This window comes from Bos javanicus, chromosome 4, assembly GCF_032452875.1.
Source record: "Bos javanicus breed banteng chromosome 4, ARS-OSU_banteng_1.0, whole genome shotgun sequence".
NCBI lineage: Eukaryota > Metazoa > Chordata > Mammalia > Artiodactyla > Bovidae > Bos > Bos javanicus.
The window spans coordinates 47070916-47096841 of record NC_083871.1 but is presented as its reverse complement, the minus strand read 5'-3'; the positions used below and the strand labels follow the sequence as shown (position 1 = coordinate 47096841).

General features: G+C 41.0%; 1 protein-coding gene across 11 annotated transcripts in view; it reads left to right on the top strand.

The window, feature by feature from the left end:
• The first annotated feature begins 3440 nt into the window (after positions 1–3440).
• Positions 3441–25926, top strand: part of SRPK2 (SRSF protein kinase 2) — a 247745-nt gene continuing 225259 nt past the window's right edge. For 2 of the 11 annotated variants that reach the window (XM_061413918.1, XM_061413912.1), the window contains exons 1-2: positions 8533–8686; positions 9247–9301. In XM_061413918.1, the coding sequence (XP_061269902.1) occupies positions 8560–8686; positions 9247–9301 (182 nt within the window). In that variant the 5' untranslated portion in view covers positions 8533–8559. Of the gene's footprint in view, positions 3729–8532; positions 8687–9014; positions 9159–9246; positions 9302–25926 lie in introns of those variants that run through there. The other 9 variants (XM_061413922.1, XM_061413913.1, XM_061413925.1 and 6 more) reach the window with 8 other exon arrangements.

Genomic DNA, 25926 nt, shown 5'->3' with positions numbered 1-25926 from the left:
ATGACAACTTCTTCTCAGGTGACAAATAGTGTGTGAGAGGAGACATCCTTTTGCTATAAATCACTGCCCGTGATGAGTCAGAAGAACATGCCTTATATACCCAGAGAATAAGAGATATAATTGTCTATAATTCATAATTAGGTATATCTGCTTCCTCACCACTTTGTTAATCAGGTTATATTATTTATAACATCTGAGTGATGTCACCTTAACAATCCTGTATCATACAGAAACAAACTTGCACAACTGGAAACTGTGTGGTCAGAGAAAGCATGAGTATCTTATAAACAAGTGTATGTGTTGCCTTCCCTCCTCTTTCCCCTACCCTAATTTTTGTTGAGTGGTTTTAAGAGTACTGATGGTGGTCAGCTTCCTATGTTAATATCTTCTAGCAAGCATTTGCTTTTTCTCCAGGGTCTGCTCGAACCCTGAGTTCCCAGCAGGTGCTAGAAACCCATTGGTTCTTGAGAGCTCCACTTGTGAAAGTTTCAGGCAGGGTGTGCAGAAGCTGGTTGTTTGTATAGGTGGTTGTGTGGGGTTTGCGTAGGTGATTCTTACGACATCCCAGACGTTTGGGCATCCTGAAGTCTGAGTCACTCTAAGAATAAATCTCAAAGGGATTTAATTCAGTTTGAGATCACCACCAAAGATTCTTGAGAGAGGGTTTGATTGATAGAGTTGATGTGCAGGTGTGAGGCTGCCCATAAGCAGCCCCCCACCACTCTGGTGCTGCATCTGTTCCTGTGTCAAGTCATTTAAGCTGACTGTGAGGAGAAGAGCGGGTCTTGCAGGGCAAAGGAAGCAACCTGGGGAAACGGAGGCCTGTTTATCTACAGCTGCCCAGTGGAGTATGTGCTGGGGTGACTGAACATCCCTTAGATGGGACTGGCCTCAGTTTACATTGCTGTGTCACATTAGTCCACCTGTATAGGAAAACAGATATAAACTTCCTCTCATTATCTGTTCAACGTCATCTACTATGTGCCAGGCACTGATATGAAGGATACAAACTATGTTGTCAAGCAATAGAATCTCATTTTCTTTAGCACTGCAACATAAAACTTCTGAAGCTAAGATTAAATTAGAATAATGTGGAATTTATTGACTTCTAAATTTTAAAAGTTCTGAGGATTAGGTGTGAGATTCTGAGACTATCTTAGAATCAATGCAATTATTGGTACAACAACTTCAGAAAACATTCTGGCAGTACCTGCCAAAAGTGAACACACATCTACCCTGTGACTTAGCAATTCCATTTCATGTATATACACATTTCACCAAAAGACAGGTACAAGAATGGGCACAGCAGGACTACTCATAATAGCCAATCATCCATTGCTGGTAGAATCATGTGTCCATTAGAGAGAAGGCAGGAAGTATTTACTTTTGTATTGCTGCTGCTGCTGCTGCTAAGTCGCTTCAGTCGTGTCCAACTCTGTGCAACCCCATGGACGGCAGCCCACCAGGCTCTTCCGACCCTGGGATTCTCCAGGCAAGAACACTGGAGTGGGTTGCCATTTCCTTCTCCAATGCATGAAAGTCGAAAGTGAAAGAGAAATCGCTCAGTCATCTCCGACTGACTCTTCGTGACCCCATGGACTGCAGCCTACCAGGCTCCTCCATCCACGGGATTTTCCAGGCAAGAGTACTGGAGTGGGGTGACATTGTCTTCTCCGTTTTGTATTGCAGATTGGCTTAATAACAACAACAAAAAAATAAGTTATTGTCTGGTTGAAGAGATATTAGAGAACCAAAGTGTAAAGGGGAGACAGGTAACACAGTAATAATGCAGGAGTCAGGGTCCACCCCAAGGGCTGGGGAACAGAGTGCAGAGATAGGGTATTAGACTTCAGAAGCTTAGAGAAGGGAGCTGGGACCCAGATGTCTGAGGAAGGACTATGGCCTGGCACTGACTGTCCTTCTAAGGGGAGACAATGAAGCTGGTTTGAGAGCACCACAAAACTTTAGACTGGAAGCGACTGCTGCTATAAAGACTGTGCCAAGGGTGTCAGGAACAGCCAGCAAACCGAAAGGAGCAAGTCCCTTCTCGGTTCTCCAGCCTTCCAGTCTCACCCTCTAGCGCCCCCAACTGGCAGAACAAATGGGAATCCGCTGGCAGAGGAGAAATGTTAGCGTTTCTCCTCACAGCGCCCTCATTACAAAGCTGAGAATGGAAGGGTGAGTTTGGGTTTGCAACAGTAATTTAATCAATAGCACCAGTGGATTAAAAAAAAAAGTGGTGTATTCATAAAATGGAAGAATATACAACATTGAAAAGATTACTGAACACAACGCATGACTCAGTCTCACAATATAATATCGAGCAAAAGAGGCCAGATGCCAAAGAGTACCTAGTGTATGATTCCATTTCCTATAAAACTAAAAACCAGATAGCGTTAATCAGCAGTGTTAGAAGGTAGAATAGAGGTTACCTTGGTGGGAGCAGCGATTAAGGAGGGACAGTGGGGGCTTTCAAGCTCCTGGTATCGATCAATATTTTTAAACAATGCGTGTTCACTTTACTGTACTCTTGTGATTTATTAATATTTCGTATGTACATTATGTAATGATAAAAAGTTTAAAAAGCAAGTTCAATTAAACACTATAATAATGAGGATTATAAAGCTGCTTTTTAAAGGTAAAAGTATATTTTGTCTCCAGATAGAATGCCTAAACCTACTTGAAGGTGACAAATATACATTTTGAAGAGCTGATTATGAATTATGCTTGAACAGAATTTGTGTTTAACTGTGAGAAAAATTATATTCAGTTTATTTTTATAGTGGATTTTATATTGGATTTCTGAACCAGTTACAGTAAAGTGGAAAGCCCAATTCTTATATGCAGAGAGTTCAAGTATTTGAGAAATGAATATTCTGTCATGGCTTTATCCATGTCTAAAAGCTTGAAAGAAATGGAGCCCAGGCTTTGGGTAAGTTCAACATAGTTTGTTATTGCCAGGCCATTTAATCTATTTAGATATGTGTGGACATAGTGGCCATTATTCTAAATCCATCCTACCACAGCCCTGCACAAATCTTCAGGAGTCATTTTTTAGCTGGTTTATGTAAGAGTGACATACAGAAGGCATATTATTCATAGTAAGTTTATTACTATTGATGTTTTTCCCTAGACAATCTTTCTAGTCTACATTGCTTTTACTTTAGTCTGAATGTTGGACTGAAAGTTCCCTTTCATTTCTACTTTTTAGACAATATGAATGAGAGGTCTGGAAGGATTCTCAGTTGCAAATCAGAAACACCAAAGGAAAGAAGGAATGACCCCTTGTGGTGGTTTATAAATACGTACACACACTCTCCAATAATCCTCCCTATAAGAAGTGGCTTCATTTCCCTCCTCTAAGCCTGTGCTTTATTTGTTTTCAATAGATAGAATGTTGTAGAAATGGAGGATTGTGACTTCTGAGGATAGGTCATAAAAGGCATTGCAGTCTCTTCCTTGCTGTCTCTGGGGCCACTCCCTCTGGGGGAAGGCAGACACTCCAGCAGCCCCATGGAAAGATCCAGGTGGGGGGAGTAAGGCCTCTCTGAAACAGCCAGCAAGGACCTGAGGCCTCCTGCTGACAGCCATGTGAGTGAACCATCTTGGTGACAGATCTCTCAGCCTTCCTCAAGCCTCCAGATGACTGCAGCCCCAGATGACATCGTTTTCCAGCTAGACTGCTCCCAAGTTCCTGACTGCTCCCAAGTTCCTGGACCACAGAAATCGTGAGATGATAAATTCTTGTTGTTTTAAGTGGCTAAATTTGGGAGAGGTTTGGTATGCAGCAGTACATAAGTAATACACATTTTAATGTGCATATACATGTAAATAGCTAATTTTGTGGGGGGACACTTGTATCCTTCTCTAAGCATTTTATGTGCAATGACTCATTTAATCCTCACAACAAATGTATAAGGTAGGTAATATTACTCTCTGCATTTGCAGATCAGGAAACTGAGGCAACAAAGAAACTAAGAAACTTGTCCAAGATTACCCAGCTACTGGCAGAACTAGAATTTGAACTTTGACGGTTTGGCTCTATTCTGTACACTAATTTCTGTTATTATGGTGCTAGTACCATGGAGAAATATGCTGTAATGAAATAACAAGAGATAGGCTTAACCTTCATAATAGAAGCTATAGATTAAATATAAAGAAACTTTCCTAAAAATTGAAAAGTTTTGGGGAATTTTTAGAAGGAGGCTAGGTTCTCATCCACTAAAGGCCCCAAGATGAATTACTTGATCTCTCAAGTCTATTTACAATTCTATGACATACCCAATATACCTTCTAAGATATATCATGATTCAGTAACTCTCCCTGGAAATACTGAAGTTGGATTTATAGCATTTTTTTTTCTATAGTTGATAAAAATTAATATGATGTGTTCATATTGAATTCCATTGTGCTAGATGGGGGAGAATGCATATGTACTACCCTTTTCATTTATTTTGGACTGGTATAGAAACCTACATTTAGTTTTAATACTTTCCCTTTTAATTATAATATTCACATAATTAATTTGATTTATGTAGAAATGATGGTAGAAAAAATTAAACTCCTACTCTATTACTTTCTTTTTTTATTTCCTTCAAATGTCATTCTAAATTTTCATGCATCTCAAAGAAATTTTTAATTTCCAAATTGACAGAGGTTCATAATTTGTCATTCTTTAAGCATCTAGTATAGTATGTGTAAAGTTGTTCACTAATGATTAGGTTGGTGTATTTTAATTCAATAAACTCATAAATATTCTTGGTGGCAAATGTAGTTCTCTTCTAATTTATAGAAATAAAAAGATTGGCAAAATCACCTTTAAATCTTTAAATAAGTGTTACCTTCTCAGTGGGGACTTCCCTGGTGGCTCAGCAGTAAAGAATCTGCCTGTAGTGCAGGAGACCTGAGTTCGATGCCTGGGTCAGGAAGATCCCCTGGAGAAGGGAATGACAGCCCACTCCAGTTTTCTTGCCTGGAGAATCCTATGGACAGAGGAGCCTGGAGAGCTACAGTCCATAGGGTTGCAAAGAGTTGGACATGACTGAGTGACTAACACACACACACACACACCTTCTCAGTGAGATCCTTCCTAAACACCATCCCAACAGGTTACTGTTTTTTCTTGTCCTAGATGCTATTACCATCTAGTAAACAGAGTATATATTTTGCATATTTATTGGGTTTACTTTCTATCTTTTGGCTGTAGAATGTAAGCTTTATGAAGGCAGGATTTTTGTGTGTTTTCTATGCTGTCAATTTCATATCTAGAATAATGTCTATTATATAATAGGTGTTTGATAAGTATTTGTTGAATGAGTGTAAAAGATCCAGCAGATTGGGTATGTGTCTCCCAAATAATGTTCCTGATAATTGCCATCTATTGATTATTTGATTTTCATATTGATCTGGGAAGATTGGTATTGATATTATTACTGTTTTCCAGATGTTGTGATTAAATAACATACCCAAGGTTATGCAAAGTTAAGCCGCAGATTTGTTTGAACATTAAGCTGAGAAAGAAGCCAGTCACAAGGCCACATATGGTAGAATTGCATTTATATGATCTGTTCAGAATAGGCAAGTCTTTAGAGACAGAAAGGTGATTAGTGGTTGGTTAGAGCTTGGCATCACTGACTTGATGGACGTGAGTCTCAGTGAACTCCGGGAGTTGGTGATGGACAGGGAGGCCTGGCGTGCTGCAGTTCATGGGGTTGCAAAGAGTCGGACACGACTGAGCGACTGATCTAATCTGATCTGAGAGCTTGGGGCAAAGGGAGGTTGTGGGGAATGGGGAGTGACTGCTAACAGCTATGAAGATTCTTACAGGGGTGACAAAAATGCTTTAAAATCATTGTGGTCGTTGTGCAGTCATGTGAATATATTAAAAAACATTGAATTTTGTACTTTAAGTGGATGAATATATGATATGTGAATTATTTCTTAATAAAGCTGTTAAAAATAATAAAGTGGTTTCAAACTCAGATTTCTTTAGGAACCAAAACTGGAGAAAAGACTGGTTCTGAAGACCCAGTTAGGGATAGCACAAGGTTTCCTGGAACATTTTGTGCCAGAAAGTAAAGAGGTGCTCAGAAACTGACTGGAACATATCCAAAGACACTGAAATTTGAAAGTGTCTTCCCTGGTCAAATATGGGAAAATTCAAGAAGCAAAAATCAAAGAGACAGTAATTACTGTCAATACTGATACCAAAGACAAGAAACAAAAATTAAGACAAAAATAAACAGAAAACAAAGGGGTAGCAGGAGAAGTGAAAGCTCTTTCTTACATAAGCACGTCACCTAATTCCATAGATGGAAGGACAGGATTATAATATCATTATTCTCCAGCCATTATAGTAGTAATTGATTCAGGCAAACATCTTGGATAGATGCTAGGCCATGGAGTGAAGGATTCTTGGAAAAGGGTACTCACACAGTCCAAGTATTACCCCAGTTTTGTTTTTTTTCAAATGAGATGAAATTCACCAAACATGTTAATCATTTTACAGAGAACAATTCAGTGGCATTTAGTACATTTGCAATGTTTTACCACCATCACGTTTCCCTAACTCCAAAACATTTTCATCACTACAAAATAGAACCCCTTATCCATTGAGCAGTTGCTCCTTATTTCCCCTCCCCCCAGTCATGGACCATCACCAATCTCCTTTCTATGGATTGGCTTATTCTGAATGTTTCATATAAATGGAATAGAACACTAGATGGCCTTTTGAGTCTGGTTTCTTTTACTTGGCGTAAATGTTTTTGAGGTTCATCCACATTGTAGCATCTACCAGTACTTCGTTCCTTTTTATGGCTGAAAAATATTTCATTGTCTGTCAGTACCACAATTTGTTTACCCATTCATATACTGGTGGATATTTGGGTTGTTTCTAATCTTTTGGTCACTATGATTAGTGATGCTCTTAACATTTGTGTGCAAGGATTTGAATGCCTGTTTTCAATTCTTTTGGATATACAACTAGGAGTGGAACTGCTGATAATTGTATATTTAGGCTTTTGAGGAATTGGGAAACAATTTTCCACAGTGATTGCACCATTTTACATTCCCACCACTAATGTATGAGTATTCCAACATCTCTTTATCCTCACTAACACTTGTTTATCATTACAAAAAAATTATAGTCATGCTTGTAGATTTTGGTTTTGCTTTGCATCTGTCTAATGATGCTGTACATCATTTCATGTTGATGTATCATCTTTTCATGTACCCCTTAGCCATTTGTTAATCTTCTTTGGAGAAATGTCTAAGTCTCTTGCTCATTTTTCACATAGACTACTTTTTAAATACAAAGGAAAAAAATGTATCTTTACCATGGGGTAAAGATTACAATGTAACATCACCATTAATAGTATAGACATTGTATCTCTCTTGATGAAGTATACTGCTGCTGCTGCTAAGTCGCTCCAGTCATGTCCAACTCTGTGCGACCCCATAGACGGAGCCCACCAGGCTCCCCAAAATGAACTTAATATCATCTATTTAGTGTAGATGACAAAATTATTTAACTTGAATCTGATAGGGAGCAGATGAATACAAACTGAACAGCATTCTGCAAACAGTAGAATTCTCCAAAAAAGTGAATGTTATAAAAGCAAAAAACAAAACTAGGGATTATTCTAGACTACAGGAGCTTAAAAGGCATGGCAATTAAATGTAATGCATGATCTTTGATTGTATTCCAGATTGAGAAAAAGGTCCACTAAAAAGGACATTTTGGAGATTTGAATATTGGTGCTGTATGTTACTTATAACGGTAACTAAATTTTCTTGCAGTGATAATGGAATTATGATTACGTCGGAGAGTATCTTTATTCTTAGTAGATACTCATGGAAATATCTAGGGGAAAAGAGTAACAAAGTCTACAAAAAACTCAAATGATTTATCATAAACAACACACCCCCTCCACACAGGGAAAGCAAATCTGGGGAAATGTTCAAAATTGATGAATATGGGTTAATATGGATGTTCACGATATATTTTTCTCAACTTTTCTGTACTTTTGATATTTTTTAAAATAAAAAATCAAGAAAGTATTGTAAAAAGCTCTTTAAGTTCAAGCAGCGCTGTTCAGGTTGGTTTAAGGATCTCTAAAATACAACTAGCTCCTCTGATGAGTTAAGAATACAGTTGACAGAGTAAATGATCAGGATGAGTATCTTTCAAAAACATTTTGTTCCCAATCAAGTTGATTAGAGTCAGCTAGGCCTAAGTTTGAATCATTGTTGGGTAAACTCTTTAACCTCTTCAGGAGTCAGTTTCCTCTTAGTAAGGAATAACTCATTGGTGGCTTGTGTTAAAATTGTTATACACTTGGCATTTATTGAACTGGACTTTTAATTCCTGTGCAAAAGCTTAATCCTACTTAATCCTACTGTTTGCATCTTCTTCTTTGCACTCAAGCAATCCTGTGGGGTAGGTAAAGATGAGAAATAAAATGACTTTTCCAAGGTCACACAGCTAGTGAAAGACCCAGGTTTCTCAGCTCTTGGTCCTGTGCCCTTTCCACACCCGCCGGAGAGGAGGAAGTGGCGCTCATGGGGATGCAAGGATGTAGAGGAGCAAAGGGGGAGAAGAGGCCGCGTGAGGAAAGGTGGTGTGAGACTCGCGGAGGCGCCGGCCAGGGAAGAGCGCATGGAGAGACGTGTGGCGCGACCGGCCGGGGTGGGTAGGGGAGGCTGTGGTAGGAGGGGGAGGGTCGCGCGGGCCGGGTGCCCGGGAGAGGCAGGAGGCCTGGGCCAGCCGCGGGGGCGCAGAAGACGGAGGCCCGGGCGGCGGGCTGGGGCGGGGGAGGCGTGGGAGGGAGTGGCGGTGGTCGTGTGTGTGGGGTCACTTCCACACAGGTGGGCCAGTCGCGTGGGTGCGGGGTGCGCGGGCGAGACCGGCACGGGGGTCTCGACCCCACCGGGCGAGTGGGGGCGGGGGCGGGGGCGGGGCCGCCCGGGGGCGGGTTTTTCTGGGCCCCCCGCGGGAGCGGCGGCGGCGGCGGCGCAGGCGCGGTTCCCGCCTCCTCCCGGCCGGCGGAGCGAGTGAAGGCTGCAGCTCGGCTTGGCTCCCGCGTCGCTGCCGCCGGCGCCGCCGCCGCCGCGAAGCCCCCCGCCCCTCTGGCGCCGCGTCGGGATGAGTTCCCGGAAAGGTGAGTGGCCCACGGCGTCCCCTCCTCTCCGCCACGTGGCCCCACAGGCCGGCCTGCCCGACCGTTAATGTGTGTCTTCTTTCCTCAGTGCTGGCCATTCAGGCCCGAAAGCGGAGGCCGAAAAGGGAGAAACATCCGAAAAAGTGAGTCCACATAGCGCTAGTCCCCAGACGCCCGTCCCCGCCCTGTCGGGGGTTGCCTGCGACCGAGCAGGGGAAAGTTGCCCGGATTCCTGGAGCCGGCGGGCGGGCGGGCTGATCCCCCGGGACGCCGGCGCTCGCCTCCTGCGCGCCCCGCGGGCGGCCCGGGGGGAGGGGCGGGAGGGCGGGGGAGGGGCGCACGCAAGCCGGCCGGCGGAGCATCCCCGGACCCCAGGCCTCTCCGGCCTCCTGTCGCCGCGGCCGTCAGGGGCGGACGGGCGAGGAGGCGTGGGGCGTGCGCACCCTCCCCTTGCTCTCCTAGCTGGCCGGGGGGTCGCGAGCCTTCCAGGAAGGGGCGCTGGCGTCCGGCGCCGCGTCCGGGCGTGAGGCTGCGGCATTGCTCCCACCTGGGCGCCGGGGTGCTAGAGGAAGAGGAGCCGAGTGTGTGTATGTGTGAGTGTGTGTATGTATGTATATGCATGTTGCTCCTCTTCCTCCTCGGCCCCCGCCTCTCTGCCTTTTTGCTGAAAACCCGAGCTGGTTGTCAAGTGGTTTGCCTCGGGCGTGTTCCTGGCGCGAATTCAGCTTCGAGACCTGTGCGTTTCGGTGCTTGGATTCCCCCCCCCGAAACTTTCTGCCCGGGCCGAGCGTGACTTCGCTGAGCCGTGGCTGCGCCCGGGTCTTGGGCTGCGCGGGGCGGGTGGGCGTGTGCGCAGGCGGTCCCCGAAGCGGCTGCCCAGCCCCTCATTGTGCCGGGAGGAGATGAATAGGGTGGTGATATTTCAAACGTGCCAGCCGCCAGCCACCTCCAGCTTGGCCGCGGACCGGAGTGGGAGCGGCCGGCGCCCGGGAAGCCTTTCCTGGAGAGCTGCTCCGAGACCGCAGAGCGCCGCCGCGTCTCCTTTACCCCCCTAATTTTGAAAAATCTACTAGCGTTCAGAATTTTACTCCTCCTCTTAGATTTGTGGCTTCGCTCTTCCATTTGAACAAGAAATACTCTATGGTTTATTTGGTATTATAGGGATAGTCCGTGATCATCTTTAAATAAAATCACGAAGCATTTCTCGTTGGTTTGTTTTCTTTGGGGCACTAGCCTGCAGCGTCTTAGACTTTTCCCCTTCTCATACACTTTGGTGCCTGCCTAGCGAATTTCATAACCATTGGTGGCGTCTATGAAAGCTGCGTAAGTCATTACTAATGTGATGTATTATGATATTTACTTGAATGTATGTTCAGGATGTCACAAAATGTTTATCTGTATAATAAAGCCTTTCTTAAAAACAAGCACCCCGCCCTCAAGCCTACTACTAGAATGAGGGAAACATATTTATTAAGGGCTTAAATTGATGGGTAAAAATTGAATTCTTAAGATTTTAAATCGCAGTGGATATTTGATAGATTTAGGTACTTTAAAAATTAACGCTATCAATCAATCTTATATTTGAGGTTTCCTTTGGTAAATGATGGAAATTTAGCCCATAAGTAAGGAGAACTGTAGTGTTTTGGCTCTTGAGTTTTGGTCACAACTTTCAAATTTAAGCATTTCTTCCTACATAGCCATTTTGTTCAGAAAAGTTAAAAGGAGTTGGATAAAAGCGTGCCCTTAGTTTTGGGGATGGCTCTTTGTGTGAGGGTGTGTAGATGGATGTATGTGTATGTAGATCTGTTTGATTGAGGCAGTGTCATTTTTCACTTAATTCTTTGAATCATGGCAGTATTATTTTAAAGGAATCCTTGATATCATTGCTTTATTCATATATTCAACAAGTATTTGTACCACTTTCCTAGAATACATTGGTGGAGCTTTGAGCAAGAAAAGCAAAGTTTATGAAGATTTCTCTCTCCGGGGGCTTCAGAACCGATGACAAGATGATTCCGGATAATGCTGTGAAGATAGAAAGTGAAGATGGGGTGCATTAAGTACAGTGATAGATAACATTTGAAAACTGTGCCAGTCAATTTGCGGCTCCATTTTCATGTATCTATCCCTGGTGGTCATCCTGTGAGGCAGACACTGTAGTTATCACCACTTTACAGACGAAGCAGAGGCATAGCATGAGTAAGCAACATGTCCAGCTATTCAGTTCAGTCTAGGCAGACGGAGACCAGAGCTGACACTCAGTTCTCTGAGGAGGTGGCATTTGAACAGAATTTAGAATAAAGAGAAGATGGGAGTATGGCAAAGGCCCTGGGGAGGAATGGGCTAGGAATGTTGGAGGAACCCAAAGGTCTGAGTGGCTAGAGTGCTACTGGAGAGGATGGTGATTTGGGAGGAGTCGAAATGGGTAGGGCCTGGCCTTGTAGGCCCTTGATAGGCACACAGGAGTGGCAGTATCTGATTCCTATTAAAAAGTATACTGGCTGTTAATGTGGAGAGTGGATTATGAGTGGCGAGAAGAACTACACACTGAGAGCTTGCCTTCCATGGTAATAGGGGAGAACTCTGGTGCCTTGCTTGACTTGAAGTGGTGTGGGGGGAGAAGTGATGGTGGAGGGACTTCCAGGAGACTGGTAGCCTCAGAGGTTTTCCTCATTTTACAGACATCTCCGATAGAGAGTAAGGTCACACAGTTAGCTTAGTTTGAACCAAAATTCGGGTCTCCAGATGCCCAGTGTTTTTGGTTTTTACTTTGTTTTCCAGAGCGGGAGAGGGAGTATAGATCTAATTTTAAACTGTATTAGTATAGTGACTGGCACACTTGAATTTTATGACTATATAGGCCTGGCTTGATGCAATATGATCTACTTCTATCATTATCTGCTTGTATGTACAAGTGCCACTTCATTCATTTTAATTCAGTTCAGTTCTGTGAGTTTTTATGACTTGAACCACTTCCTGTAGGCTCCTTTTTTAGGATGCTAGTATTTGTAGTTGTGAGAAATGAGATTAAGATATTTCAACTGAGATTGTTAGCTTGTCAGATTGTCACTGATTTTAGTTTGCTGATTATTAATTGTGCTGCTTTGTGAGTAACAGGCAGCAGGGAAGAGCTACAGTGTCATTCAAGCACAAATCAAACCTTAAGAATTGGCTAAAACACATGTCTTGTGATAGATTTTAGCTTTGGGGCCTGAGCAACTGTATACAGTTTTTTAATTTAAAGAGTAAAAGAATTTTTTTCCTCATGTGCAACTTTTTCTTGAAACATAATTCACATACCATAAAATTCTATTTTTTAAAAATTTAGTTTTTCAAGTACGTAATTGTTTTTTAAAAATATATTTACAAAGTTGTGCAACTGTTATCTAATTCCAGAACATTTATGTCACCTCAAAAAAGAAACCCTGTAGTTGTTGCTTCCCATTCTCCCTTGCCCACAGCAGTCAATAATTTGTTTTCTGTTTCTATAAGCTTAGCTATTCTGGATGTTTCATATAAATAGAATCATCAATATATGATCTTCTGTCTGCTTGCTTTCTCTTAGCATAATATTTCTAAGGTTCATCTATGTTATAGCATGTATTGGTGTTTCATTCCTTTCTATTTCCAAGTAGCATTTTATTGTGTTGTTATACTGTGTTTTGGTTGAACATTTGTGTTTTAAACTTTTTTGGCTAAAATTTTTTTAACACATTTTTTTAAATTAAAACTTTTTATTTTGAAATAGTATGATTTGCAGGAAGTTGCAAAAACAGTACAGAGTTCCCAGTCTTCGCTTTGTCCATCTTTCCCCAGTGGTAATATAGTCTATAACCTAGAACATTGTCAAAACCAGAAAATTGACTTGGACACAGTACTGTTAACTCAGGTAAGGTTTTGCTGGTTTTTACATGCACTGTGTATGTGTGCAGTTCTGTCAAGTGTTATCACTCATGAAATCATCACCACGATTAGAATGTAGAACTGTTTTATCATCACAATGTAACTTCTCTTGTACTTTTTAGTAATCACACTCTCTCTTTAGCCCTAACCCCCCGTAGGCACTGGTCTGTTCATCACTGTAATTTTGCTACTTTGAGAAAATTGTATAAATGGAATCATATAATCTACAACTTAAAAAATTATTACTATTTTTTAAGTTAATGGAGAAGGCAATGGCACCCCACTCCAGTACTCTTGCCTGGAAAATCCCATGGATGGAGCAGCCTGGTGGGCTGCAGTCCATGGGGTCGCAAAGAGTCAGACATGACTGAGCGACTTCCCTTTCACTTTTCACTTTCATGCATTGGAGAAGGAAATGGCAACCCACTCCAGTGTTCTTGCCTGGAGAATCCCAGGGATGGGGGAGCCTGGTGGGCTGCTGTCTGTGGGGTCGCAGAGGGTTGGACACGACTGAAGCGACTTAGCAGCAGCAGCAGCATGTATTTTGGCTGCACTGTGGGGCATATGGGATCTTAGTTTGCTAACCAGAGATTGAACCTGTGTCCTTGCATTGGAAACATAGAGTCTTAATCACTGGACCACCAGGAAATCTGAGTATGTAACCTTTTGAAATTCACTTTTCTCAGACAGCATAGTGCCCTTTTGTCTCATCTTTGTTGCTGGTATATTGGTAACTTCTTTCTGTTGCTCTTGCTGAGTAGCATTTCACTGTATGACTGTACCACAGCTTGTTTATCCATTATTCATTCATCTGTTGAAGGACACATGGATAGTTTATAAATCTGCTAAACATTCCTGTACAGGTTTGTAATGTGAACATGTTTTTTCCACTTACGTAGGGTACAGAAGGCAATGGCACCCCACTCCAGTACTCTTGCCTGGAAAATCCCATGGACGGAGGGGCCTGGTAGGCTGCAGTCCATGGGGTTGCTAGGAGTCGGACATGACTGAGCGACTTCACTTTCACTTTTCACTTTCATCCAATGGAGAAGGAAATGGCAACCCACTCCAGTGTTCTTGCCTGGAGAATCCCAGGGACGGGGGAGCCTGGTGGGCTGCTGTCTGTGGGGTTGACAAAGTCGGACACGACTGAAGCGACTTAGCAGCAGCAATAGTGGCAGGGTACCCAAGAATATGATTGCTGGAGGACTTACTTTGCATTTTGACTTTCTAGCAAGTTAGCAACTTGGTCTCTTGGTGTCTGTCTGTCTGTCTGTCTCTGTCTCTCTCTGTCTCTCTCTCTCTCTTCTCCTCTCCCTGATATTTGTGATCTGTGTATATGGTATTGGTGATGGGATTCTGTATCCTTTGGGCTCTTAACTTTCTCTTGGCTGGTGGAGCTGGTTGGTTATCTATATTCTTACAGTATGTATGAGTTCTGACTGCCACAGAAAATGGTAGGCATGGGACTGGTGGCATTGGGTCAGTAAATCTCAGGTGAGGCAATTTAGGAATGCTGTCATACAAGTTTATGTCTTACTAGGTAAGCCTCAAGTGTACCCTGTGGTATAAACTCAAGCTCACAAGCCTATGACTTTGAAATTCCTCCTATGGAAGGAAATCACTTATTTTTGACTTCTTAACTTTATTATACTGTTGTGTATTTAACAATTATTTTTATATACCAACAAAGCTGTTCAATACAACAAATATATATGAAGCAGATACCTAGTGCTGCAGATACCTAGTGCTTGCCAGTGTGTTGGAAAGAATAAGATAAATCCCTATGCTAACTGGCAAGTAGGGGAGATTACCTGGGCAACAGACCATTGCAGAATGGTGTGATGAGTGCTGTAAGATTTAAGTACAATGGTGCTTTGATTGTTAAGGGACTTTGATTGTTAGGAAGAGACCTTGTTGGATTTTAACTTTATTGTTATTTTAATGAATAGCTTAATTTTAAATGATAAAATAATATGGTCATGGTAGAAAATTCAGGGAATTCCCTGGCGATCCTGCGGCTAGGACTTGGAGCTTCCATGCAGGGGGCACAGGTTCGATCCCGAGTCAGGAACTTGATCCTGCAAACTGTGTGGCGTGGCTAAAAAGGAAAAAAATGGTATAAAACTGTTTAAAGAAATAGACATCCATTGTAGTTCCACCAGTTATTTTGGTGTGTTATCTTTTTATATGTCCATATTTTTGTCTTTAAATAATTGAATTATATGTGTATATTTGATGCATTATCCTTTTATCTGTGCATATTTTTTCCAGCTTTATTATTATTAAGATATCATTGCCATATAATGTATGTAAGTTTAAGGTGTACAACATGATTTGGTGTATGTATATATTGTGAAATGATTTGTTGTTGTTTAGTTGCTAAGTCCTATATCCGACTCTTGGTGACTCTATGGCCTGTAGCCTGCCAGACTCCTCTGTCCATGGGATTTCTCAGGCAAGAATATTGCAGTGGGTTGCCATTTCCTTCTCCAGGGAATCTTCCCGACCCAGAGATTGAACCCTTGTTTCCTTCATTGGCAGGCAGATTCTTTTCTGCTGAGCCACCAGGGAAACCTCTGTGAAATGATTACCACGTTAAGATTAGTTAATACCTCCTCCATGCTCTCATATAATTACTTTTTTCTTCTGTGGTGATAACATTTAAGCTCTTTGCTCTTGACTTTCAAGTATATAATGCAGTACAGTTGATTATAGTTTGCTTATGCATATTTTTGTTTTTTCAAAATTGAGCTATAGCATATATACATTCATATGTGTATAGAAATGTAGTAAAGAGCTCTAATCTTCAGTGTATAGCTTGATGATTTTTACATTCATTTATATCTTTGTCACCAGCACTCAGATCAGAATGCAGACCCTTCCAGTACTCTGTGTGTGCTCAGTCTTGCAGTGGTGTCTGACTCTTTGTAACACCCTGTGCAGCCTGCCAGACTTCTCTGTCCTTGGAATTTTCCAGGCAAGAATATAGAAGTGGGTTCCATTTCCTACTCCAGGGGATCTTCAAGATCCAGGGATCGAGCCCACTATATGGTTCCTCAGACCTCTCCCCAGTTTATACCCTGCTGCCCAGAGGTAACCACTTCGTTGGTATGTGTCATTATTGGTTAGTTTTGCCTGTTCTTGAACTTCTTATAAGTGGAATATATGGTATATACTTCAGGTTCTAGCTGCTTTCATGCAACATTGTATCTGTGGGATTTGTCTGTATTGTTGCAAGTACCAGTTGTACCCTTAGTCTGTTGTTACTACTTTCTGATATTCCATTGAATGAATATACCACCATAATTTTTTTTCCTTCAGTTTGTAGTCATTATTAATAAAGCAGCTACAAGTATTCTTGTACACGTCCCTTTGTGGACGTTTGCAGTTGTTTCTCTTGGGGATATGTTCTAGCAGTGGGATTGCTAGGTTATAGAAGAGGTGTATGCTTAGTAGTACTTGCAAAGATATTTTCCCCAACTTCATGAAATAGTTCTGATTGAACTGCATTACATTCCCACCCACAATGTATGCAGTTTCAGTTGTTCCACGTCTTTGTAATATTTGATCGTGTCCTTTTTAATTTTAGCTATTCTGGGTGTGTACTGATGTCTCATTGAGGTTTTAACTTGTATTTGCCTGAGTGATGCTTTTGAACATCTTTTTGTATGTTTATTGGTCATTTGAATTTTCTGTTTTGTGAAGTGCCTGTTTGGTCTTTTGCCCATTTAAAAAAAATGGAATGTAAGCCTTATTTCTTACAGAAAATTATGAATTTTGTTGAGATCAGATTTACATACCATATAGTTCATCTGCTTAAAGTGTACAGTTCAGTAGTTTTTAGTAGATTTACAGAGAGTTGTATTAAACTGGATCTTGAAGAGCCAATAGAAATTTGCCAAGTAAATAGGAGGGGGCAGAGTGAGGGTCTTCCAAGCAGAAGCTTCGTTGCAGTTGATGTTAACATGTCGGGGTGTAAGTGGCATGCTTGAATTCCTGAAATACCAAGCAGGGAGGTAAGACTGGGGTGCAGGTGTGGTGAGTGCTGAGTGGGGTTCTTAGAAAGCTGTGTTCTACTCTAGCTGCTGTGTGGAGAATGGCTTAGAGGCAAGAGATCCATTAGGGGGCCATTGCAGGAGGCTTCAGGAGACTGGTAGGTATTCAGGGAGTAGAATTCACTGGATTTAATGTCTAATGTCAGAGGAGAGTGAGAGGAGACTGGAATGAACCCCAGGTTTCTGAATTAGCTAATTTGTGGATGATATTGCCATTCCTCAAGATAGAGAACGTGCAGCAGTTTTGGAAAAAGCTAATGATGGCTTTTGTTAGGCAGTTAGAGGTGTCTGGTTCACTTCCAGTTAGAGGTATTGGTCAGTGTTGACTGCTAGAGCACTGGGAGAGCTCCGGTTAGAAGTGGTAACTGGAGTTGTTGGTGGCAGCTGGCTGAAGGTGTTGAATGTGTAGAAAAGAAAGCCATAGGTAGGGTAAAGGAGGAGGCAGAAGGATAGGAGAGCCAGGAGAAAGCTGATTCAGTTACCAAGGACATTTCAAGAAGGGAGTGGTCAGTAGAGCACAATCTGCGAGGGGCAAAAAAAATTCAAGTGAGATGAACCCTAGTGTTGGCCTTTTGACTTTGGCAAGTAGGAAATTGTTAGAGCCCACAGCTGGAGCAGTCTCAGCACAGTGCGTTTGGACACAGTGACCTGTAGCCCCATGAGTGAATGAGATGACAGGGTAATCTTTTTTTTTTTTTTCTTTTTAAAGATTACTAGTTAAATAAGCTTTCTTTGTGTCGAGGAGAAAAGGTAAAGAGAAAGTGGTCCTTGAGAAGTGTTTTTTTCCCCCCTGCCAAATGTAAGCAAATGACTAGGAGCTAGTAGAAAATACTAACGAGGTATTTGGAGCAGAAGCCTTGAGTTGACAGGAGGGGATGGGATTAGAGCACAGGTCTGTTTTGTACAGAAGGAGGCTATCTTCTTCCTCTGAGAAGAGGAAGGCTGTAAGCTGCCTATTTTAAAAGCGTGCTCCTTAAAAAATAAATAAATAAAAGCATACTCCTAGACTTTGTTGGAATCTTACGTGGTGCATGATACAGGCACCATGCCATATTGTCTTTGGAAAATCCAAATAGAGAAGACCTCTGGCCCTAAGGTTGTGTACTCGTGGTAAATGTTCAGTAAAGTTTGGCTGCAGTTATTAGGATTTGGTTATCGGTGTCTTTTTTTTCAAAATGATTTGTCTCGTCATCCCAACTCTTTTGCAGCTCTCCATATATTAGTATTAAGGTGTTGACTTCTCTGTTCCTGCTTTAGTTCCCTATTCTAATTACTGTAATTCTGAGTACTTTTTAGGCTTTTGTAGGGCAAGGGCTCTCCCACATATCCCATATACACTTTGTCATTCTTGGTTTCAGAATTTTTTTGGCTGTTCTTGCATATTATTAAGATTATATTTCTAAGTTCCTCCTCCAGTTTATTTTTGCTGTTTAGTTTAAAATAATACTGAGTTCACTACCAGGGCCTGGGTTCCATCCCTGGTTGGGGAACTAAGATCCCTTATGGCAGAGCCAAAAAAAAAGAAGAAAAAGAAGACAAAAATGACTCATGTTGTCACCATTTAGCAGGATACTCACACATGAAAAATTGTTAATATTTTGGTATTTTTCTTTCTAGTTTTCTTTTAATCCTTGTTTCTTTTTTGTATTATAATTATCTCATATATGATTTTGTATCCTGTCACTGCTGTTTTGTCATTAATGTTTTTAATATTCTTAATATTTTCTCATGATCAATTATTAATGACAGTACTTAACTGCTTAATTTGTTTGAATATTTGTTGCTAGAAAATGTTTACTGTCAGGCATTATAATATTTCAGTGAACATCTTTGCATTTCAGATTTTCTTAGATTATATGGAATCTTAGAAATGGAAATATTAACTGAAAGATAGTGAACCTTTTTAAAACTCTTAATTTTGGAACATTCTTAAGAGTCACCAGGGCTGGAACTAGCTAATTATAGGATGTGAAGAGGAAAGCAATAAAAGAACAATGACAAAATTTGACTGAAGATGTTATACCTAATGAGGATTAAGAAGGTTGGGAGTTGTCTGGAGATGGGCAAGAGATTTCGTTTTTGGCACACTGTATTTGAAGTGACATCTATCCAAAGGGAAGTGCATTATGGGGGGTTGGTATACGGGTGGGAAGCTGGGACTTAGAATATACCTTTGAGGACAGTTGGGACAACAAGATCAGCTTACTGAAGAGAAGGGAACGGAGAGAAGAGGGCTGGAGCCTGAAACTTGGAGAATGCCACTGGACAAAATAAGACAAAGGAAGCTAAAGATCAGTTTAAAGAGGATAAATAAATGGGAGAAGGAAGTTTAAGGAAACCGAGATTTGAGAAGAGTTCATTACATTTGTTAATTTAGTTCATCATTGATGGCCTTTATATTTCAGAGGTGAGTATTTCTTCCTCCTGCCTCCATCTCTCCCTCCTTCCTTCTCTTCCTTTCTTACCTATCATTTTCTCATCGTCTGGCCCAGGTAGATAAAGTATTTTTTGTGTTGATGACTAAGGATTAAGAAATTTTTTTCTAGCTCTGTTTGTATCAAAGGTCTAATAGACCCCTAGATTTTTATTACCAAATCTTATATTCTCTCTCTTTTTTTTTTAAGTCATTACCTGGAGTTGCCAGGTTTTTAAGCTTGTACCCTGCCTTGATTCCAGGAGCACTGTTAGCCAAGGATAAAGGTAGCACAGCCTAATCTAGACTCCTGGTTTGTGTGGATAGCTATTAGCCATTTTTTTTCTTTCTTTCCTTTGTTTTGGTGTGGGTGCTCAATTTTGTTGTGTATGTCTCCAAGGGAACATTTCAGATTGTTTGTATTACAAAATTCTTCATGTACCTGACTATAAGACAGCTTTGGTTATAAGTCCCCTAATTCCCCAATGAGAAATTTTAAATTTTATACAACTTGGAAATAAAAATTTTATAGATATAGATGGAGTAGTTAAATGTTCACTTATGATATTTAATCTCTTAATTACAAATACATTTAAATTCACACATTATATTGGGTTGGCCAAAAAGTTCATTTGGATTTTTCTGAAACATCTTCCCCAATACATTAGTTTAGAAGTACCTCATGTTTCATGAAGTAGTTTTATTCAGACATTTCACATTTGTAACATCAGTGACTTATCATTAGAAATGGTTTTTCACTCACCACACAAAAAATGGAAATATATGTAGTGATGGCTGTGTTAATTAACTTGATTGTGGTAATCATTTCACAAAGATATGTATGTTGAATTATGTTGTACACTTTGAATATATACAATTTGATCAGTTATGTACCTCAGTAAAGCTGAAAAAAGTTATCAAAATTGTGAAACTGCAGAAGCTGAGTACTTGGTTATGGAGATTCACTACTGTCTTTATTTTTCTGTTTATAAAAATAAATTTAAAAAAAAATTTTTGAAAAGTGCTTTTTGAATCAGTTTTTTCCAGAACACATGATACATATTTTTAAAAACTTTCCCCCTAGTTTTATTGAGAAATAATTGACATAAATTTTTGTGTAACTCTAAGGTGTACAGCAGAACAGTTTGATATACATAATTGAGTAAATGATTACCACAGTAGATTTAGTTAACTTCCATCATGTCATATAGATAAAATAAAGAGAAAGAAAAAAAAATTCTCTTTAAAGAGAAAGGAAAAATATTCTCTTTGTGATGAGAGCTCTTAGGATCGCTCTCCACAGCTTTGCTGTATGCCATATAGTCACGCGTGCACATGATTAACTAGTCGTCATGTTGTACATTACTTCTCTGTACTTATTTATCTTATAACTGGAAGTTGGTACCTTTGACATCTTCCAGTTCACTCTCTCCCCATCCCTTGCCTCACAAATCTGATTTCTTTAAAAACTTTATTTCCTAGAACAATTAAAATTTATAGAAAAGCTGTGAAAGGTAGTACAGAGAGAGCACGTGGTATTTATGTCAGTCCAAACTGAGATGTATCATCCTTGAATCCATAGATGATACTATCACTGGATATTTTATCCACGTGTAACGAACTTTTTGCAAAACTCTGAGGCTTTTTGTTTTTCCTTCATTTATTGTTTGGAATTGCATTTGTTACCATTTAACGATTGATTTACTTTTCCAAAAAATTCTTAAAAAGATTTGTGTATGGCAAAGTCATGTCCGACTCTTTGCCACCCCATGGACTGCAGCACAGGACCAGGCTTCCCTATCCCTCCCTATCTCCCAGAGTTTGCTCAAACTCATGTCCATTGAATTGGTGTTGCCTTCCAACCATTTCATCCTCTGTTACTCTTTTCTTCTGATGCCCTCAATCTTTCCCAGCATCAAAGTCTTTTCCAGTGAGTTGGCTCTTTGCATCAGGTGGCCAGAGTATTGGAGCTTCAGCTTCACCATCAGTCCTTCCAATGAATATTCAGGGTAGATTTCCTTTAGGTTTGACTGGTTTGATCTCTTTGCTGTCCAAGGGACTCACGGTAGTCTTCTCTAGCACCACAGTTCAAAAGCATCAGTTTTTCGGCACTCAGTCTTCTTTATGGTCCAGCTCTCACATCTGTACATGACTACTGTAAAAATAACAGCTTTGATTATATGGACTTTGTCAGCAAAGTGATATCTCTGCTTTTTAATATGCTGTCTAGGTTTGTCATAGCGTTTCTTCCATGGAGCAAGCATGTTTTAATTTCATGGCTGCAGTCACTGCAGTGATTTTGGAGCCCAAGAAAATAAAGTCTGTCACTCTTGGCGTTTTTTCCCCCCATCTATTTGCCATGGACCAGATGCCATGATCTTAGTTTTTTGAATGTTGAGTTTTAAGCCAACTTTTCCAGTCTCCTCTTTCACCCTCATAAGAGGCTCTTTAGTTCCTACCTCACTCACTTTCTGCCATTAGAGTGGTATTATCAGCACATCTGAGTTTGTTGATATTTCTCCCAGCAATCTTGATTCCAGCTTGTGCTTCATCTAGCCTGACATTTTGCATGATGTACTACTCTGCAAAGAAATTAAATAAGCAGGGTGACAGTATACTGCCTTGACCTACTCCTTTCTCAATTTTGAACCAGTTCCATGTCTGTTTCTGTTAATTCTTGACCTGCATACAGTTTTCTCAGGAGGTAGGTAAGATGGTCTGGTATTCCCAACTCTTTAAGAATTTCCCACAGTTTGTAGTGATCCACAAGGTCAAAGGCTTTAGTGTAGTCAATGAAGCAGAAGTAGGTATTTTTCTGGAATTCCCTTGCTTTTTCTGTGATCCAAAGGATGTTGGCAATTTGATCTCTGGTTCCTCTGCCTTTCCAAATCCAGCTCATACATCTAGGAGTTCTCAGTTCGTGTACTGCTGAAGCCTAGCTTGAAGGATTTTTATAATTCCAAAAATATGTTGGAATTATTTGCCTGTTTTTAAATTGATTTTATTGGGTTGATGTCTCTAAGTCTCCCAAATTAGTATTGATTAAAGTGATTTCAGACAGTTCCCCAGTTGGTCATCAGTAAAGTGTGTTTTGTCCCTTCCCTCTCTTCTCGGTCTGACCAAGACTCATCTGAGTCAGGCTTCTCTAGGAATGATCATTATGTCACCCTCTGCCATCAAACCTAGCATTCCTATAATCCTGATTGTTCATTTCCTCTGGAAGATTCTTTTTTTTTTTTTTTTTTGCCTTATTATGTTAAAAATAAGATACTTGAGAGCAGTCTCTCTCTTTAAAGACTTTATAAGGACTAGAATCTAAGGCAACTACCTCTTTTTTTGAGGGATAATTTTTGTGAAAAGACCATGGTTTATACTTGGGCTTATATGATACTTTATGCCGAGTCCTTAGCCTTACTGGATAAATCCTACAAAATGTAGTTTTGTTCCTGATACTTGAATTCAGTTCAAAATTAATTGACCTATCAATTCCAGAGTGTGTGTTTTCCAGCTATTTTTTGGATATATTCTTAATGTAAATATTTTTAAGCTTTATAATTCTCAAGTTAGGGTCTTAGAATGTAGATCCTAAAAGGATAGGGACAAGAGGGACTATCTGTATGAGATTGTTGATTGCTTTAAACTTGGCTGTGTGTCCCACAAGAGCATAGAGTGTGGGTGCCGTGTCCCCTGTAGTACCTCAGTGTAGTGGATGTGCCCCTAGACAGCTGTGGGCACAGACTAGGCAGGGTGGGTGAAGGAGTAAAGACAGATTCCAACTCCAGGAAGCAGAAGTTTGAGATACGGGAGGGACAAGAAGGACAGTACACTGAGAAGTACGCCTGACTCTTGGGCCTCCCGTGGCTGGGGCTTCCTTTGCTCACCAGGTGCTGCTGTTGCTTCTGGCACAAGGAACAGAGCTTGCTGCCACTGTTTTGCTGTCAGTCAGCTGTTCCCACCGGTTACACAGGGAGTCTTCGGTTATTTTTACGTCTAGAGTATGCCAGTGAAAGTTTTTTTTCGGGAGATGGGTTGCATGATGTGTTTTATTCTAAAATAGGATGTACAGTAAGTCTCCTACATACGAACGTTCAAGTTGTGAACTTTCAAAGATGCGAACGTGTGTGCCATCAGTGTCAGATGTGAGTGAAATTGCAGCTTGCTGTTGGTCTTCTATTGCTGACGGTCCTTCAGCTCCACCATCTCCCACCTCCTCTCCCTCCTCCAGTCAGTTACTCTTCTTGCCTGTTCACTTGATGCCAGCCAGCCCCTGTATGCCAGCTGTTGTAGTGTACTACTGTACTTTCCAAGATTAAAAATGTTTGTTGTTCATTTATTTTTTGTGTATTAATATTATTTGTGTTGAGAATGTTATAAACCTCTTACAGTTGAGTACTGTGTAGCTGATTGGGTTGGTTGCGCACCAAGGCTAACTTTGGACTTAACGTGCTCTTGGAATGCAACTTGTATGTATGTATGTAGGGGGCTTTCTATAAGTGTTATTGTATCACTGATGTAAAATTGACTGTGTTCTTTTCACAACTGAAATGTATTGCCTTAGGTTGTGGATCTGAGAATGCAGCAAAATAGCCAGGACTTTAGAGAGCACCTGGACAAGTGTTTTTCAGTCTTTGTAGTAGGAGAACGTTTTTTGGGCTGAGAGCCATGCCATGCAGCTTGTGGGATCTTAGTTTCCTGGCCAGGGATTTAATCGATGCTTTTGAGAGTGGAAATGCAAAACTCTAACCACTGGACCACGAAGGAATTCCTGCAGAATGCTTTTAAAATAAAATTTTTACCTAGAACTCTATTATATGTAAAGTGGAAAAACTATCTCTTGGTCTTTCCCTCATATACTATAGTGCTTCTTCAAGGCAGCTTCTTGAAAAAGAGCTTAAAATTCTTCAGTCCTTTATTTCTTCTTTTGTCCTTCAGTGCATAAGTTCCAGTGAAGGAGTAGTGAGGGGGACTGAAGAAGCAGGTACTTAGTTAAGGTCACCTGTCTTTAGTTTCTGAGCCGGTTTAGTGCTGGTTAGGCTGCTAGATTCTGATTCACTGGCCTTCAACATTACCATATAGTCTGCAGAAAGCAAATCTTTTGGGACTAACACAGAAGGTAAAGTTTTTAGCCCCTAGAGATTGTTGCAAGAACCTTATTTTTATTTTTTAAAATACATATTTATTATTTATTTAATTACCTTGGTTGCACCGGGTCTCAGTCATAGCACGCAGGATCTTTCAGTTGCAGCATTTGGTGTGCTGGACCTTTAGTTGCATGTGGGACCTAATTCCCTGACCAGGGATCAAACCCAGACACCTTGCATTGGGAGTGCACAGTCTTAGCCACTGGGCCACCAGAGAAGTCCCCAGAAATCTATTATTTTCCAGTTCTAGATGCTGGAAGTTGAGATCAAGGTCTCAGCATGACCGAGCTCCTTCTGAAGTCTCTAGATGAGGGTCCTTCCTTGCCTCTTCCAACTTCCGTGGCATTCCTTGGCTTGGGGCTGCATCACCTAACCTCTGCCTCCATCATCACATGATGTTCTTCCTATGTGCCTGTGTCCAACTTTCTTTTTTTTAAATTTAATTTATTTGTTTTAATTGGAGGCTAATTACTTTACAATATTGTAGTGGTTTTTGCCATACATCGACATGAATCAGCCATGGCCGCACATGTGTTCCCCATCCAGAACCCCCCCCCCCCACTTCCCTCCCCATCCCATTGCACCAGCCCTGAACACCCTGTCTCATGCATCGAACCTGGTCCGACGACCCCCTTCACATATGATAACATACACGTTTCAGTGCTACCCTATCAAATCATCCCACCCTCGCCTTCTCCCAGAGTCCAAAAGACTGTTCTTTACATCTGTGTCTCTTTTGCTGTCTCACACAGAGGGTCATCGTTACCATCTTTCTAAATTCCATATATTTGTGTTACTATACTGGTATTGGTGTTTTTCTTTCTGGCTTACTTCACTCTGTATAATAGGCTCCAGTTTCATCCATCTCACCTTGAATGAGAACTGATTCAAATGGATTCTTTTTAATGGCTGATAATACTTCATTGTGTATATGTACCACAGGTTTCTTATCCATTCGTCTGCTGAGGGACATCTAGGTTGCTTCCATGTCCTGGCTATTATAAATAGTGCTGCAGTGAACATTGGGGTACACATGTCTCCTTCAGTTCTGGTTTCCTCGGTGTGTATGCCCAGCAGTGAGATTGCTGGGTCATATGGCAGTTCTATTTCCAGTTTTTTAAGAAATCTCCACACTGAAGAACCTTATTTTTAAATTCTTCCTTTTACTGTGAGAAAAACAAAGGTGAAAATACAGTTTTTTTCCTTTGAATGGAAACTGCTCTTAGCATGTGACATGGACGTGAGCTGTTTTA